The sequence below is a fragment of the Mauremys reevesii genome, linkage group 5, assembly GCF_016161935.1.
Source record: "Mauremys reevesii isolate NIE-2019 linkage group 5, ASM1616193v1, whole genome shotgun sequence".
Classification (NCBI taxonomy): Eukaryota; Metazoa; Chordata; order Testudines; family Geoemydidae; genus Mauremys; species Mauremys reevesii.
Genome location: NC_052627.1, coordinates 124,798,684 through 124,815,855, shown reverse-complemented (window position 1 = coordinate 124,815,855; position 17,172 = coordinate 124,798,684). Strand labels below are relative to the sequence as shown.

The 17,172-nt window shown below is 43.8% G+C and overlaps 1 protein-coding gene across 1 annotated transcript in view; it reads left to right on the top strand.

The window, feature by feature from the left end:
• The window catches only part of POLR1A (RNA polymerase I subunit A), a 58,575-nt gene extending 45,260 nt beyond the window's left edge, over positions 1–13,315 (top strand). The window contains exons 28-34 of the mRNA XM_039540235.1: positions 549–678; positions 1,485–1,601; positions 2,557–2,814; positions 3,656–3,856; positions 4,914–5,031; positions 9,703–9,867; positions 12,498–13,315. Of these exons, the coding sequence (XP_039396169.1) occupies positions 549–678; positions 1,485–1,601; positions 2,557–2,814; positions 3,656–3,856; positions 4,914–5,031; positions 9,703–9,867; positions 12,498–12,598 (1,090 nt within the window). The 3' untranslated portion in view covers positions 12,599–13,315. The remainder of the gene's footprint in view (positions 1–548; positions 679–1,484; positions 1,602–2,556; positions 2,815–3,655; positions 3,857–4,913; positions 5,032–9,702; positions 9,868–12,497) is intronic.
• The last annotated feature ends 3,857 nt before the right edge of the window (positions 13,316–17,172 follow it).

Below are 17,172 nucleotides of genomic sequence, written 5' to 3'. Positions count from 1 at the left end.
TCAGATCACTTAATCCAAACTTTACATATACAGTAAAAGAACACCCAAGAGGAACCATGCTACAGTTGTTTTGAAAGCCGTTTGGGTTGCGTGACGAGGGATACTTCATCACCATTCCAGCATTCTTTGTTCTTCCCTCAGGCAGTGTTAGCTCAGACTGAGGTCTTTAATAAAAAAAAAAAAGTCTTGACCACTCTCATTGCTAAAAAATGTGACTGTGATAATAAACCAGCAGCACTGAAAACTGCTCTCCTACCTCTTTCAGTTTGATAGCCCACTGATCTTGATAGGTGAGCTAATTGTTTGTTTAAGCTTTGGATAGGTGGTTTCATATGTAATTGAAAGAGACACATCATTATTCTTGGGAAGAAAAAAAGGAGGGGTGGGAGGAAAAGCAAAATAATTTGTCCCACCTTAAAATGCATCAACAAGTTTGTCCTCTGCTTCTGAATTGACTGGCTTCTTGAACAGAACATACGCATCTTGCAATGTTGAAGATGATTGTGGTACTTCTGAGCATGGAGATTTTGCACTGCATTTTCTTTTAGGTTCTTTAAAATCTTGCTGGAAACAATTAAAAGGAAGAGTGCAAAGCTGGCATCTTTCAATGTGGTCAATACTCGTAAGGCAACTCGGAGGGATCTAGATGGCAGTGGTGGAGAATCCCAAGAAAACCAGGTGGGGAAAAAATGAGTTTCTTAAAGAATCCCTTTACATTTTTCTTTGTGAGCTCAGCACATCATTAAACTGGTATTATCCACAGAATGCTAATGCTTGTCACATATCGTGCTTTATATGGCTATACAAATATTATCTCCATTTCTGAAGCACGAATAAATCTCTAAAGATGCCCTATATATATATATATATATATATATATATATATATATATATATAGACAAGGGTCTGAAAAGCCAATTTGGTGATGTACACTCTGCTCAGAATGACATTCCCAGAGAGTGGCATGGAAATGAATAGCTTCCTATCGTTTGGCAAGCTAAGGTCTACTAAACTCCATGTCTCTTAGGATTTACTGGATGAAAGTGCCCAGCCGGCTTTAGCCCTAGTGATTGCTGCCCTCGCTTTGCTCTCGGGTTGAGGACCTAAGGGAGCAGCATTTTTCAAAGCCTGCTGGCCAGCTCTGTTTCATCTGAAGGCTTTGGGTGTTGGCTAAACAGGGTGATAGTGGATGTATCCTCTACAGAATCGTCTCTTGTTTAATTCCTGAAAGTATCACCAGCTGGGCTTTGTTGCTCCTGTATAATAGGATTCTGAGTGTGACTTCTTGTACTGAATATTTGTCTAAAACAGTCTCAGTTGGAAGGATAGGAGAATGTTGCGTTCCAAAGGCTTAGCAGAGTGCTTTTAGTTCAGGGGAAGCTTCCAAGTGGTCAGGCTTTTTCTTATCTAACATTGGGCATATTCCAGGACCAGAATCAAAATACAGAATCAGCTTGTGCTTCTCACTTGTAACTGTTCTCCAGGCACAGGATGATCATGAAGCTGAGGAAGAGGAAGCAGGGAGGCTCGTTGATGGTGAAGCAGATGAAGGAGATGCTGATGCTACAGATACAAAACGAAGAGAGAAGCAGGAAGAAGAGGTAATGACTTTGGGACCAATTCTAGAGAGCTGCTGAGGACTTACAACTGCCATTGACTTCATTAGAGCTGGTTCAGAGAATTTCCATCAAAGCAAAATGTCAAACAAAAATGGGAAAGAAATTGTGAAAACGTTTTCCTGTTTTCTGATCAGCTCTGTGCTTTGGTGGGAGTAGCAAGTGCTTAGCATCCCTGGAGATTTGACCCATTCTGTTAAATGATTGGCCTGGAACCTCACCTCGCATCAGAGATTAGGTATAAACCACCTTGTCAATCTGGACACCATCTGTCCAGTATTCATTAGTCTGGTAGACCAAAAAATGTAGAAATTAGAGATGGCAAAGACTTGGTGGATTTTCTAGTCCATCCCCTGCTGATGTACGATTGATGCATCTGGTAGCCAAGTTGTCCTTGCAGTAATTCAATCTAAATTTACTTAATTTCATCCCATTACTTCAATTTATAACCCTTCTACAGAATTAAACAAATCCCCTCCTTGTGTGTTTATATTGTTAACATGTCCCCTGTTGTATAGCTATTTTAAGACAGATAGCTATCATTTCAGCGTAAGGGTGAACTAGTTGAAATATGCGGAGTTCCTTTAGAGTCACTCGTAGAAACATTGCTCTCTTCCCAGGATCCTTGAGGAAACAGCCATATTTTGCATGATGGTGGTATACACTTATGTGTGTGTGTGTATATGAGATGCAGTCTGAAGTTAATAACACTGAGAAATCGTGTCACGACTGCAAAGAAATTGAGACTAAAATGAATAGGTCCACTGTCTTTATAGGCAAAACCTGCCTTTTGAAGGGTTAAAAGTGAACTTCATGTCAAGCTGTCTATCAGGAAGATCACTTCCACAGTGAAGGGTTTGTGTGAACAAAACTGCTTCCCGCAGTGCTCTCCACATATATGGGGTCTAGATTGGATTTTAAGCATATAATCTCTGTGCAGGTTGATTATGAGAGCGAGGAAGAGAACAGTGAGGAAAATGGTGACGAAAATGCAGAAGAGGAAGAAGGCATGTTGCATGATGATAAAAGGGCTGAGGATGCTGAAGAAGGGGTTCAGAATGAAAATAATTGTCAGACTAAAAAAGAAAAAGGACCCAAACTAGAGCATTCAACACAGCTAAGAGTTAGTGCTGTGATGAGCAGTCATCCGTCTATAGTCAACTACACATATGATACAGAAAATGAGCTCTGGTGTGAGGTAAGATGGTGGTGACTGGAAAACTTCTGCGTGTGTATGTTATCTTCAAAGCTACAGTGCACAGCTACTATAATGCAAAACATAAATAAACCTCTCTAGTAGAATGCTGCTGCTCTGTCTCAGCACTACTGTTATTAACTTGCAGATATGTCTATCCAGCTCAGGCGTGTAAACAGACATTTCCTGGCTGTAGATTTTAACTTGCAGGAGCTGGCAGTATTTTTTTTCCAGTGGCAATTAACACGTTTTCATTCTGCCTCAAGCTTTTTATTAATACACACCTAGGTCTTTCCATATGCAGGATGATGGTTGACATTACCATGGGAGACTATACGAGTGTGCTATAAAGGCAGATAAAAGCAGGGCAGCGATAGGTGTGTGTGTGTGTGCGCATGCGTGCGTTCATTCAGAGCAGGGAAACCTTCATAATCCTCCAAAGCACATGTCCAGCAAAGAAGACACGTGTTCATTGAGGTGTGTGAAATAAGCCAAAATCTTCTTACATGCTCAAACCGACTGAGCAGCAGGTAAAGGGATCCTCTGTGTGGCTGAAACAAGAGCGAAATTGTTTATCACTCATGTCACTAAGGCATGCAGTGTGTGAGTGAATAGGCCTGGAGTGTATTGTTTCCTGTTAATACCCATCTGTTGGAAGCTGTATCTTCAGGATCTGTCCATTTCTAAATAAATTAGTACTAGGATAAATGTTTCAGAGTAGCAGCCGTGTGTTTTTGTTTTTTTTTGTAAATCTCATTCACCTAAAAAGAAAGAACCCAGTGTTTGAGCCTCTACCTTCCTGCCCTCTGACTTGGTTCAACACTGCATTGTTCTTCTCTTCTAGGTTTCACTGAAGCTTCCTCTGATGAAGGCATACTTTGACCTCTCCTCCATCCTAACATCCCTCATGCAGAACACAATTGTCCATGAGACAAAGGGGATCACGCGGTGCTTCTTAAATGAAAGCACCAATAAGAAAGGAGAGAAAGAATTTGTTTTAAACACCGAGGGAATAAACCTCCCAGAGCTATTCAGATACGCTGATGTATGTAACATGTTTATAATCTCTGAGACTTCTGTAATTGTTGTGTAATGTTCTAGGGGAAAAAATTGGGAGGCGGGTACATACCTCCTCCATTGGCTTTCAGTGGGTGCTAGGCACCTAACTGCTTTTTGACCGTCTGGAAATCTACCCCCAGCAGGTTCAAAATGTATGTGCCACGTCTCTCTCAAGTGAACCCTTAAGTCACTTTCTGATCACTTCAGATGGACTTTTGTGTAGAGGCACAGAGTTTCTTTTTGCCAAAATAATGATCAAAGAGGCTCCACTCTGAAATTGTTATTTGAGGGAGCTCTCCCATCTAAGGGTATGTCTACACTACCCGCTGGATCGGTGGGCAGCGATCGATCCAGCGGGGATCGATTTATCGCGTCTAGTGTAGATGCGATTAATCAACCCCCAAGTGCTCTCCCATCGACTCGTGCACTCCACCACCACCTTGAGAGGCACAGGCAGAGTCAGTGGGGGAGCAGCAGCAGTGGACTCACTGCAGTGAAGACACCACAGTAAGTCAATCTAAGTACATTGACTTCAGCTACGTTATTCACAATTCACCCTCCTAGAGTAGACCAGGACTTTACTGAATCACAGTAGTTGGAGATGAATAGATCTGTTATGCTGCCTACTTCATCTCCCTACATGTTCAGGATTGTTGGATGCAGTATATGCTCCAGTGCCTTGAGAGTTTCAAATGTCCCAAGCATCATGCTTTCCCCTTTTGTAAGAGACTATGGAAAAGTCTCTTACAAATAGATCTCATTGTTGGGAATTTCATCGGAAATTATTTTTTCTTTGCTTAATTTCCATCCCTTTCACCTAGTGATGTAAATGATGATGAAGTTGTTGACCTGGGTATAAAACTATATGCACATTTTCTCTATGGCTAATGCTGTGCCTGCATCTGATCACTTTGTAATTGACTATATTGGCCCTCCTTGAGGTAATTCAAGCAAGTGGCAAATTGGAGAAAAATGATCCCAGCTTATCTGGGGGAGGTACAGTAACTGCAGTAATAACTTGCACCTGTCTTCCTTGCCTCCAGCTTTTAGACCTAAGCCGACTTTATTCCAATGACATTCATGCAATGGCTAAGACCTATGGAATTGAGGCTGCCCTGAGGGTGATTGAAAAGGAAATTAAAGATGTGTTTGCTGTGTATGGTAAGATGATGTTGTTAGATCAACTGAGTTAGTCTTGTGGTTCATCTGATTTTTGTTAAGATGGAAAAACTTTGCCACTGGAAATAGGTTTGGAAAGTGACCTCTTTGCATTAGCTACTCCTTCACTTGTGTATTTTCAGTCTCTTCTTTGAATCTATAACTGATGTATCTAATTTCTCATATTGAATCCATCCTCATGATATGTGAGCATCTTCTCTGAGATAGTTCTCTCATTTAATTGATTGGTTTCCATTTATTCCTTCAGTGATTTTTACTGAGGTGCGTGTGTATATGTGTATATAATATAAAATATTATGATGGCATTAGCCATTTCACCTTAACAGTTTTAATGGACAAAGTAAAAAGAGTTTATTTAAAAATATATATATAAATTTATTTTTAAATAAACCCTTTTTACTTTGTCCGTTAAAACTGTTAAGGTGAAATAGCTAATGCCACTTGAAGTGCCTGCCTACATAGATTTGTCTTTCAGTACTAACTGGCCCATGTCTTACTATGAATTACAGCCAGTGAAAAGAGGGAAGGCTGTTTTGGACAGTTAGTCCGCAAATGCCTCTGTAGTAACTGTTCACTAATATCCCCATTTTTATTAATGCCTGACTTTCTTTGTGCTATTTAAGAGCCCTGTGATATTTGTTGGTAGAGGCTGTTAACAGACTTCACCATCACACTGTATAAATGTCCAAAGGGCCATTGTAATTATGTGGTATACACCTGCTGGGATAAAGCCTCCGACCTCCTGCACATGTGTTTAAGAGAGCTTTAAACTAGGAATTTGGGGGAGATGGTTGGGAGATGTCCAGGTAATCTCCGCGCCGGAATTTAACATTGAGAGGGAAGAAAACAAAGTAAGAAAGGATACAGCTGTGGGTATGAGAATGGACATAAGGGGGAGGGTAGTGTAGATACCAGTCTAATAGGTGATACTAGTGGTGGAATGTCTGTGCCTAATCCAGTAAAGAATGTAAGTGAAGCCAAACGGCAAAAATTAAAATGTTTGTACACTAATGCGAGGAGTCTAGGTAACAAAATGGAGGAACTAAAGCTACTGGTGCAGGAAGTGAAACCAGATATTATAGGGATAACAGAAACATGGTGGAATAGTGATCATGACTGGAGTACAGGTATTGAAGGGTATGTTCTGTTTAGGAAAGACAGAAATAAAGGCAAAGGTGGTGGAGTAGTATTGTATATCAATGATGAGGTAGACTGTAAAGAGATAAAAAGTGATGGAATGGATAAGACAGAGTCTGTCTGGGCAAAAATCACATCAGGAGAGAAAGCTACTAGAGCCTCCCCTGAGATAGTGCTTGGGGTGTGCTACAGACCGCCGGGATCTGATTTGGATATGGATAGAAACCTCTTCAGTGTTTTTAATGAAGTAAACACTAATGGGAATTGTGTGATCATGGGAGAGTTTCACTTCCCAGATATAGACTGGAGGACAAGTGCTAGAAATAATAATAGGGCTCAGATTTTCCTGGATGCGATAGCTGATGGATTCCTTCACCAAGTAGTTGAAGAACCAACAAGAGGGGATGCCATTTTAGATTTGGTTTTGGTGAGTAGTGAGGACATCATAGAAGAAATGGTTGTAGGGGACAACCTTGGTTCGAGTGATCATGAGCTAATTCAGTTCAAACTAGATGGAAGGACAAACAAAAATAGATCTGGGACTAGGGTTTTTGATTTCAAAAGGGTTAACTTTAAAGAATTAAAGAAATGAGTTAGGGAAGTGGATTGGGTTGAAGAACTTATGGCTCTAAAGGTGGAGGAGGGCTGGAATTACTTCAAGTCAAAGTTGCAGAAACTATCAGAAGCCTGCATCCCAAGAAAGGGGAAAAAATTCATAGGCAGGAGTTGTAGGCCAAGCTGGATGAGCATGCATCTCAGAGAAGTGATTAAGAAAAAGCAGAAAGCCTACAAGGAGTGGAAAATGGGAGGGATTAGCAAGGAAAGCTACCTTATTGAGGTCAGAACATGTAGGGATAAAGTGAGAAAGGCCAGAAGCCATGTAGAGTTGGACCTTGCAAAAGGAATTAAAACCAATAGTAAAAAGTTCTATAGCCATATAAATAAGAAAAAAACAAAGAAAGAAGTGGGACCGCTAAACACTGAGGATGGAGTGGAGGTTAAGGATAATCTAGGCCTGGCCCAATATCTAAACAAATACTTTGCCTCAGTCTTTAATGAGGAGCTTAGGGATAATGGTACGATGACAAATGGGAATGAGGATGTGGAGGTAGATATTACCACGTCCGAGGTAGAAGCCAAACTCGAACAGTTTAATGGGACTAAATCAGGGGGCCCAGATAATCTTCATCCAAGAATATTAAAGGAACTGGGACATGAAATTGCAAGTCCATTAGCAAGAACTTTTAATGAATCAATAAACTCAGGGGTTGTACCGTATGACTGGACAATTGCTAACACAGTTCCTATTTTTAAGAAAGGAAAAAAAAGTGATCCAGGTAACTATAGGCCTGTTAGTTTGACATCGGTAGTATGCAAGGTCTTGGAAAAATTTTTGAAGGAGAAAGTAGTTAAGAACATTGAGGTCAGTGGTATTTCGGACAAAATGCAACATGGTTTTACAAAAGGTAGATCGTGCCAAACCAACCTGATCTCCTTCTTTGAGAAGGTAACAGATTTTTTTAGACAAAGGAACGCAGTGGATCTAATTTACCTTGATTTCAGTAAGGCATTTGATATGGTGCCACATGGGGAATTTTTAGCTAAATTGGAAAAGATGGGAATCAATATGAAAATTGAAAGATGGATAAGGAACTAGTTAAAGGGGAGACTACAATGGGTCATACTGAAAGGTGAACTGTCAGGCTGGAGGGAGGTTACTAGTGGAGCTCCTCAGGGATCGGTTTTGGGACCAATCTTATTTAATCTTTTTATTACTGACCTTGGCACAAAAAGTGGGAATGTGCTAATAAAGTTTGTGGATGACACAAAGCTGGGCGGTATTGCCAGTACAGAGAAGTTCTGGATGACCTTGTAAACTGGAGTAATAGTAATAGGATGAAATTTAATAGTGAAAAGTGCAAGGTCATGCATTTAGGGATTAATAACAAGAATTTTGGTTATAAATTGGGGACGCATCAGTTGGAAGTAACAGAGGAGGAGAAGGACCTTGGAGTACTGGTTGATCACAGGATGACCATGAGCCGCCAATGTGATATGGCCATGAAAAAAGCTAATGCAGTCTTGGGATGCATCAGGTGAGGTATTTCCAGTAAAGATAAGGAGGTGTTAGTACTGTTATACAAGGCACTGGTGAGACCTCATCTGGAATATTGTGTGCAGTTCTGGTCTCCCATGTTTAAGAAGGATGAATTCAAACTGGAACAGGTTCGGAGAAGGGCTACTAGGATGATCCGAGGAATGGAAAACCTGTCTTATGAAAGGAGACTCAAAGAGCTTGGCTTGTTTAGCCTAACCAAAAGAAGGCTGAGGGGAGATATATATTTATAAAGAGCAATCATATCAGAGGCATAAATATCAGGGAGGGAGAGGAATTATTTAAGCTTAGTACCAATGTGGACACAAGAAGAAATGGATATAAACTGGACACTAGGAAGTTTAGACTTGACATTAGACGAAGGTTTTTAACCATTAGAGGAGTGAAGTTTTGGAACAGCCTTCCTAGGGGAGTAGTGGGGGCAAAAGACATATCTGGCTTCAAGACTAAGCTTGATAAATTTATGGAGGGGATGGTATGATGGGATACCCTAATTTTGGCAATAAATTAATCTTTGATTATCAGCAGGTAAATATGCCCAATGGTCTGTGATGGGATGTTAGATGGGGTGTGATCTGAGTTACTACAGAGAATTCTTTCCTGGGTGCTGGCTGGTGAGTCTTGCCCACATGCTCAGGGTTTAACTGATCGCCATATTTGGGGTCAGGAAGGAATTTTCCTCCAGGGCAGATAGGCAGAGGCCCTGGAGGTTTTTCACCTTCCTCTGCAGCGTGGGGCACGGGTCACTTGCTAGAGGATTCTCTGCACCTTGAGATCTTTAAACCACTATTTGAGGATTTCAGTAACTCAGACATAGGTTAGGGGTTTGTTACAGGAGTGAGTGGGTCAGATTCTGTGGCCTGCGTTGTGCAGGAGGTCAGACTAGATGATCATAATGGTCCCTTCTGACCTTAAAGTCTATGATTCCCCAATAACAAAGCTCTGATGTTTCACTCTACAGGATTTAGGGGTAAATTTAGGTACAGGAGAGGCAGGGGGCAGAGCTCTGTACTGTAGCAGCTGGACCAGAAATGACTTAGCCAACTTTGGCTGAACAAAGATGATGCATATATTATTGCTGTCTTTTTAAAAAACATGTACTGCCTCCAAAGACTCTCATACTGTTATCATAAATGATGAAACATTTGGGTAGCTAAGGCACAATTACCATTATAGTCCCTCTGCAAATCCATTATTTCATGCAACAAAGAGGAGTATTGCAGGGACTGGTTGATACCAGTTACTGAAAGGAGAAGCACCACTGCATCATTAGTGACTTACCTATGTTGTGGTGAAGGAAATAAAGAGATTGTTACCTCCCACCCCATTGACTATAGGGATTTAACTTAGTGCTGATTAGTACTTGAATGTTTTCATGTTTCCTTTTCCTGCATTGTCAGGTATTGTGGTAGATCCTCGGCACCTTTCTCTTGTGGCAGATTACATGTGTTTTGAAGGTGTTTACAAACCACTGAATCGTTTTGGAATGCAGTCCAACTCCTCCCCTCTGCAACAGATGACGTTTGAAACCAGCTACAAATTTTTGAAGGAAGCGACAATGATGGGTAAATGATTTTAGTTGAATTATAAATCTCTGCATTATTGCTGCTGCATTTCACATCTGCTTGGTTTCCCTTTATAACTCTCCACTCTACTGAGAGATATTTAACTACATTTCAAAACTCTCTACAGACTAAAATGTTAATGAGCTCCTTGCACGTCAAAAAGTTTGAGGTAAATTGGGATGCTCTTTTTAATAGAGTGCTGACAGCTGAAATAAGAAGACTCTCCCATGGTATGGTTTGTAGAGTCTAACATTCTTTCAAGAATCAGATAATGCTAGTCTGTAATACCTTGGATGGCCTTCTGTCATTTCTATTGGGCTAAATACATGTAACCTTTTGTCCTTGGGATGAGAAGTATTGAAAGTGCATAGCAGAGTGGGTGGTGCTTGGTGTTCCGGTCTCTACTACAGCTGTGCAAGCAAATAGCTGCCTCCTGATTTCAGTCAAAAATAAAACCTCTTTGTTAGCTAATTGCATAAGACAGTCATAATTGTTCTATTTCCTCATGTGATGTTAACAAAACAAATAGTTGTTCTATGAACAATTGTCTAAGTGGATTCCATTTCTGGTGCGTATGTGCCCCAAGCATTCAAAATAAGATTATTTTGTCCTGCAGTGCCCTAAGTCTCCCTGTGGGCCCCCATCCAAGGGTCCAGCTGTCCCTTGGTTCCTTCTTGCTGCCTATGACATCTGTGAACTTTTGTGATCTAGGCTAGTAAATGGTGGTTTCTCTTGTTATACTTCTGTTGGCATTTAAAAAAAAACTTTTTTTTCCTAATAGATTAAGGGACAACCCCCCATAACAGAATCTAGCTACTATATCTGAGACATCGTCCCAGGGGTTTAAAGCTGCCCATCTGGTGGTGTAGTTGTTGTGCCAGTTTTGCCTTGGAGGGGCGCACGCTGTTGTTAGATGCTCAATCTGTTGCACTTTTCCCCCACTCAATGAGATCCTCTTCAAAACTTGAGACAGAAGGGCCCACTAAGCCTGAAGCAGGCCTCCTCAGCTAGTGCTCCTGTGAGCTGTGGCTGTACTCCAAGCTCCTGGGCTCACTCTTCATTGATCAAATCGTTTGCCCAGCAAGTCCAGCAAAGAGCCAAAACCTCTTCCACCCACCCTTCAGAAAGGGGTAGGCAGGAAGAGTGAGCACAGGCATAGGTCACCCTCTCGGATACCAATGAGGCAAAAACAACACCAGGTCATTGTGTCACTTCATGCCACTCAGCCAAAAGCCAGTCATAGCCTAAATTGAGTCCCTCTGATGCCAAACCCTTTGTATTGCCTGAATCGTTGGTCCACACTTCTCCCAGGACCAACGTCTCAGTACCAATATTGACACACTTGGTGCTGAGTACTCTGGTGCCCATGACTCCAGTACCTATCTCTACAGTGCAGATGCTGCAAGGACACTGCAACCAAAATCATCCTTGTCCTCCTCTTCTGCAGTTAGAGGTCCTTCTGCTTCACTACTGATTATTAACGCTACAGTGGTATAGATGAGCACTCCAGCTCATGTTGTGGGGTCGGGGGTTCAAGATCACCATAGGATTCAAGATAGGGTAGCTTCCCCTTTAGAGGAGGATTATTCATTTTCTTCCTGTCCTTCTGAGTATAATAGAGATGTCCCCATTCACCTCAATCTCGCTTTTATGAGCCTTCCTGGCCTGCTGGGGAATCCAGGAATCACCCTTATGAATACTGACACTAGGGATCGTGTGGGGGACATTAAATCACCCACCTCACAAGACCTGCAGCTCCTTACCCCTACAATATACTATTGTGGCCTTGGAATACCTTCCTCTATTTCCTTCCACTGCAAAACATGGTAGGCCCACTCAGAGAGTCAGTTGGTACAGCCCCACCACCTGCACCAGTGAGAACATGACAGTGAGGAGAAACACCTGCAGAAAACAGAAGAGCCACCAGAGGAGTAGTAGTTTCCAATGCAGGAGGCCTTCTGCCTCTCCTCCTCTGCTGCACATTCCACTTATAGTTCACAACAGCAACTTTGACACCATCGAGACTCGATCAAACCATTACTCTCTCCACCTTTTTTATTTTGGGAGGCTTGGACTCGGATCACCTTGGACCAGTCTGGGACTCAGCATCAACCGAGAAGTCCAAAGCGTTGCCAATGAAAGGATAGAATTCTTACAGGAGCTGTGTTAGATTTGAGACCAGCAAGAGTTTATCTACCATAAAATAGGGTCCATATCATGGTAGACCTCACCCAGGGATGTCTGTAAGAGCATGCCTCAGATTTCTTGGACACATGGCCTAGTGCACTGGTCACACAGCATGTCAGCCTTCTCCTGTGTTTCATGGATGGGTGTCTGTATATCTACCCAGCAAACATTAGCCTCCCCGAGCCTGTGGTTCACCCACCACCTGTGACCCTATTGATGTCAGAGGAGGTACTCTAGTGTAGAACTACTGTGAGAAAAGAATCAGGTCCACATTTTCCACAGAGATAAATTCAATCCAAACAGCAGGTGGCAGCATTTGTCTTAGATGGCAAGTCTGACTCTTTGTAAACAAAATAAATACTTGGATTATTAGCATTTTTGTAACCTGTGAAAGACCTTTGGAAATGGCCCTAATCTGATTTTTATTGATCTCTTTGATTTAGGTGCCCATGATGAGCTGAGATCTCCTTCTGCATGCCTGGTGGTAGGAAAAGTTGTCAGAGGAGGGACTGGTTTATTTGACCTCAAGCAACCCCTTACATAGTGTTTTGCCTCTATTATTTAAAAAAAAATTAAGTGTGGCTATCACAAGAGATGTACATGCACTGCAGTTGTTTGCAAAGCCTTTGCTGAAATGTCAAAACCAATGAAAGTTTGTACAAGTCCATTAATGATACCTTTGGGGTGTGAAGGCATTCTGTATAATGTATCTCCAGTTTTTCTCTTGATCACCAATGGGTTCGTAAACCTAACTAAGTGATGTACTTTGACTGTAAAGTATTTGATGGGAATGTTCATGCCTAAAAACTCTCCTCTGGCCTAGCACCCTTCCTTCTCTCCCTCTGCCACCTGTTCAGTAGTGATCAAAATTAAATTATTGTTATACACCGGAGAGAGATGAACAATGCTGTGTGTGTCTGATTAGGAGCCAGGTGCATTTGACATGGACAATTTCAAGGGGAGAGTCTGCTTGCATATCTGAGGTGTTTGCGGCATTTCCAGTCTGTCTGGATAGGCCTTGGGTACCACATTGCTCTGTCACATGATAACTGTACCTAATCTTATTTTAAATTGGTTCTGAGACAAACTCACAAGTGGGCCTGAGGAGCACTGTGTTGACAGGAATGAAACTTGTGTGCTGGAGACAAGTCCTGTTCTTTTATTGTATTTATTTGTACTATACTGTTATGATTTTTAAAGAGATACAGGGCACCTTTCCCTCTTCGCTCCAGTCATTAAAAAGAGTGTCTGTTTCAATTAATGGGCTCTCTGGCTAAGACCATGATTTGAATGCCATGTATTCACTAGTTCTTTTAGACCATTCCAATATCTGTGCTTGCCCCAAGCAGAACTGTCCTCAGTGAAACGTTGTGTTTCCTCTTTTGTTAAGATTTCTCCCTAAAGCAGCTGGAGCAAAATGAACTGCTGTGAATGTGACTGCACAAAGCAAGCATGTAACAATATTGTAAAGCAGAGTTTAAACTTCTACAGTAAAAGCTTTTTTATTTGGCATGTTGGGGGAATGTAGTGTGCCGGTAGGTGAAAAATTCCAGTTTACTAAGAGGGAGGGAGTTTGGGGGTTGGGGCGTGGGCTCTGGGAGGGAGTTTGGGTGCAGGAGGGGTTTCAGGGTGCTGGATCCCAGGGGGCATTGACCTTGGGCAGCTCCCTGCAAGTAGCCGTCTGTCCCTGCTGTTCCTAGGCAGAACTGCTTTGCCATGAGTGCTGGCTCCGCAGCTTCCATTGGCCAGGGGAACTGCACAAAGTGAGCGCCCCCCGGATCCGGCACCCCGAGCCCCTGCCTCGAACCCCCTCCCACACCCCAAACCCTTTGTGGCTGTTCCTCTACCTAAGAGCAGCAGGAACATGTTGCCGCTTACGAGGAGCCACGTGGAGACAGAGGTAGGGAATCTGTGGGCCCTGTGCGTCCCCCCCGCCCCCCGGGTTCTGTCTCCCTCAGTCTGGATGCTGCCTGGGCTCCCAGCTCCGATCTGGGCTGCCCCCATCCGGTCCTCACTCCCGGCTGGGCTGCGACCACCCAGCTCCCCAGTGGGATCCCAGCTACAGCAGTGTAAGCCAGCGTGGCCGTCCCTCTGGGTCTGCATCTGAGAGAGGCCATGCCTTCTGGCAGTTCGATCTGCTAGGGTGACTTCCCAAAGAAAGTGAAAACAAAAAGGGGGAATTTGCGGTTCTCAATGGGCCCTGGCCTTCAAGTATAGAATCAGAGAATTCAAGATCAGAAGGGACCATTATGATCATCTAGTCTGACCTCCTGCTAGATGCAGGCCACATAAGCCGATCCACCCACTCCTTTAGCAAGCGACCCCTGCCCCATGCTTCGGAGGAAGGCGAAAAACCTCCAGGGCCACTGCCAATCTTCCCTGGAGGAAAATTCCTTCCCGACCCCAAATATGGCGGTCAGCTGAACCCCAAGCATGTGGGCAAGACTCTCCAGCCATACCCTCTGGGAAAAGGTTATATCATATCATTGACCCATTGTACTATTTACCAGTGTTGCACTTAATTGACCTATTGACTAAGCCCGTTATCCTATCATACCATCTCCTCCATAAACTTATCCAGCTTAATCTTAAAGTCATGGAGGTCCTTCACCCCCACTGTTTCCCTCGGTAGGCTGTTCCAGTATTGCACTCCCCTGATGGTTAGAAACCTTTGTCTAATTTCAAGCCTGAATTTCCTGACTGACAATTTATATCCGTTTGTCCTCGTGTCCACATTAGCACTGAGCTGAAATAATTCCTCTCCTTCCCTGGTATTTATCCCTCTGATATATTTAAAGAGTGCAATCATATCTCCTCTTATCCTTCTTTTGGTTAAGGAAAACAAACCGAGCTCCTCAAGTCTCCTTTCATACGACAGGCCTTCCATTCCTCGGATCATTCTAGTGGCCCTTCTTTGTACCCGTTCCAGTTTGAATTCATCCTTCTTAAACATGGGAGACCAAAACTGCACACAATACTCCAAATGAGGTCTCACCAACACCTTATATAACGGGACTAGCACCTCCTTATCCCTACTAGAAATACCTCGCCTAATGCATCCCAAGACCGCATTAGCTTTTTTAACAGCCACATCACATTGCCTACTCATAGTCATCCTACGATCAACCAGGACTCCTAGGTCCTTCTCCTCCTCCGTTACTTCCAACTGGTGCGTCCCCAGCTTATAACTAAAATTCTTGTTAGTCATCCCTAAATGCATAACCTTACACTTCTCACTATTGAATTTCATCCTGTTACTAATACTCCAGTTTACAAGGTCATCCAAATCTCCCTGGAGGATATCCCGATCCTTTTCCGAATTGGCAATACCTCCCAACTTGGTGTCATCCTCAAACTTTATCAGCCCACTCCTACTCTTGGTTCCCAGGTCAGCAATAAATAGATTAAATAAATCTAGGGTGGGGGTGGGGGTGGGCCATAAACAGTTTGAACTCTGGCCAGCAATTAGGCACAGCAGTCAGCAAACAAGCAGAGCTGTAGCAGTTTATTAGCCAGCTGATAAACAAGGCAGGGCAGCAAACAGTCAAGACTGTAACTCTAGCCTCGTCTGGGGGCTCCGGCAGGGGTGAGTGCCAATCACCATCTGTGGGGCTCATCTAGGGCTGACTGAGGAGCGCAGGCCCACTGGCCTAAGGAGAGGGAGTACTGACACCCTAGGGGTGAGGTGACGGGGTCACGGACCTGCCCATCTCCACCATGTCCCAGCCCAGGGCCCTAACGGTCAAAAAGTTGGGGATGAAATGTCTAAAGCCCATGTGTCCTAGAAACTACCAGACCTGCTTCTTAGTAGTGGGAGCTGGGTGGTCGTGGATTGCCTGGACTTTCCCAATAAGGGGATACAGCTTGCCTCGTCCCAGGGTGTAGCCTAGGTATGTTGTTTCTTGCCACCCAATTCAGCATTTTTGTGGGTTCGTGGTGAGACCGGCTTCCCAGAGGATTCTCAGGACAGCCACCACCTGGTTTAGATGGTCCTCCCAGTGATGGCTGTAGATTACTATGACGTCCAAGTAAGTGGCCACGTACTCAAGGCAAGGCAGGAGGAGACAGTCCATCAACATCTGGAATGTCCCAGGGGCACCATGCAGTCCAAAGGGCATTTCGGGTAAAATAATAGAGCCTGCTGGAGGTGGCGAAGGTGGTTTTCTCCTTCGATTCCGGCATCAGCGGCATCTGCCAACACCTCTTGGGTAAATCCAGGTTGTCGATAGGCTGGGGGAAGCCCAGTATAGTCGAGTAATTAATTCACCCAGGGCATTGGGTAGGCTAGCATTTTCTCTGAGGACCAGCTGACATTCAGGCTGTCATCTGATCCCTGTCCTCAAACCCATCACCTAGGAGACAGCTAATAGTCATAGAGGGGGCTACTCCCACCTTTTAAAGGACCGTCCTACCCCGTGATACAGATGTCTCTCATCAAAAAAAATTATTCTTCTTCGAGTGATTGCTCATATGCATTCCAGTTAGGTGTGTGCGCGCCGCGTGCACGTTCGTCGGAAGATTTTTACCCTAGCAACACTCGGTGGGTCGGCTGGGCGCCCCCTGGAGTGGTGCCGTTATGGCGCAGGATATATACCCCTGCCGACCCATCCGCCCCTCAGTTCCTTCTTACCACCCGTGTCGGTCGTTGGAACAGTGGAGCGCAGCTTAGCTGACCTCCACTTCCCTAGCTATTCGTAGTTCTCTCGTTAATTCTTGTGTATATAGTTTAGATTTATATAGTTGTAGTTAACTTTATTTGTTTGTACTATAGTTAGTGTATATAGTTCACAGGGGTTCGGGGATTATCCCCTTCCCCGCACCCGGTGCCTGGGCCTATGCCCGGTTCACCGAGTTTTCAAAGCTCGGCCTGCCACGAGCCGATGCTGACAAGAGATCCGCACGACTCCTGTCTTAAGTGCCTCAGGGAATCTCACCTAACAGATAAGTGCCGCATTTGTAAGGCCTTTAAGCCGAGAATAAAGGGGGAGCGGGACTTTCGTCCCAAGCAGCTCCTGAGAGAGGCAGCTGTTACTCCTCAGCCCTCTGCACTGAGCGCTGGTCAGTCTTCAAGAAGCGCTCCCCTGGCACTGGATCGCCGGTACCGCCAAGGCCTCTCGG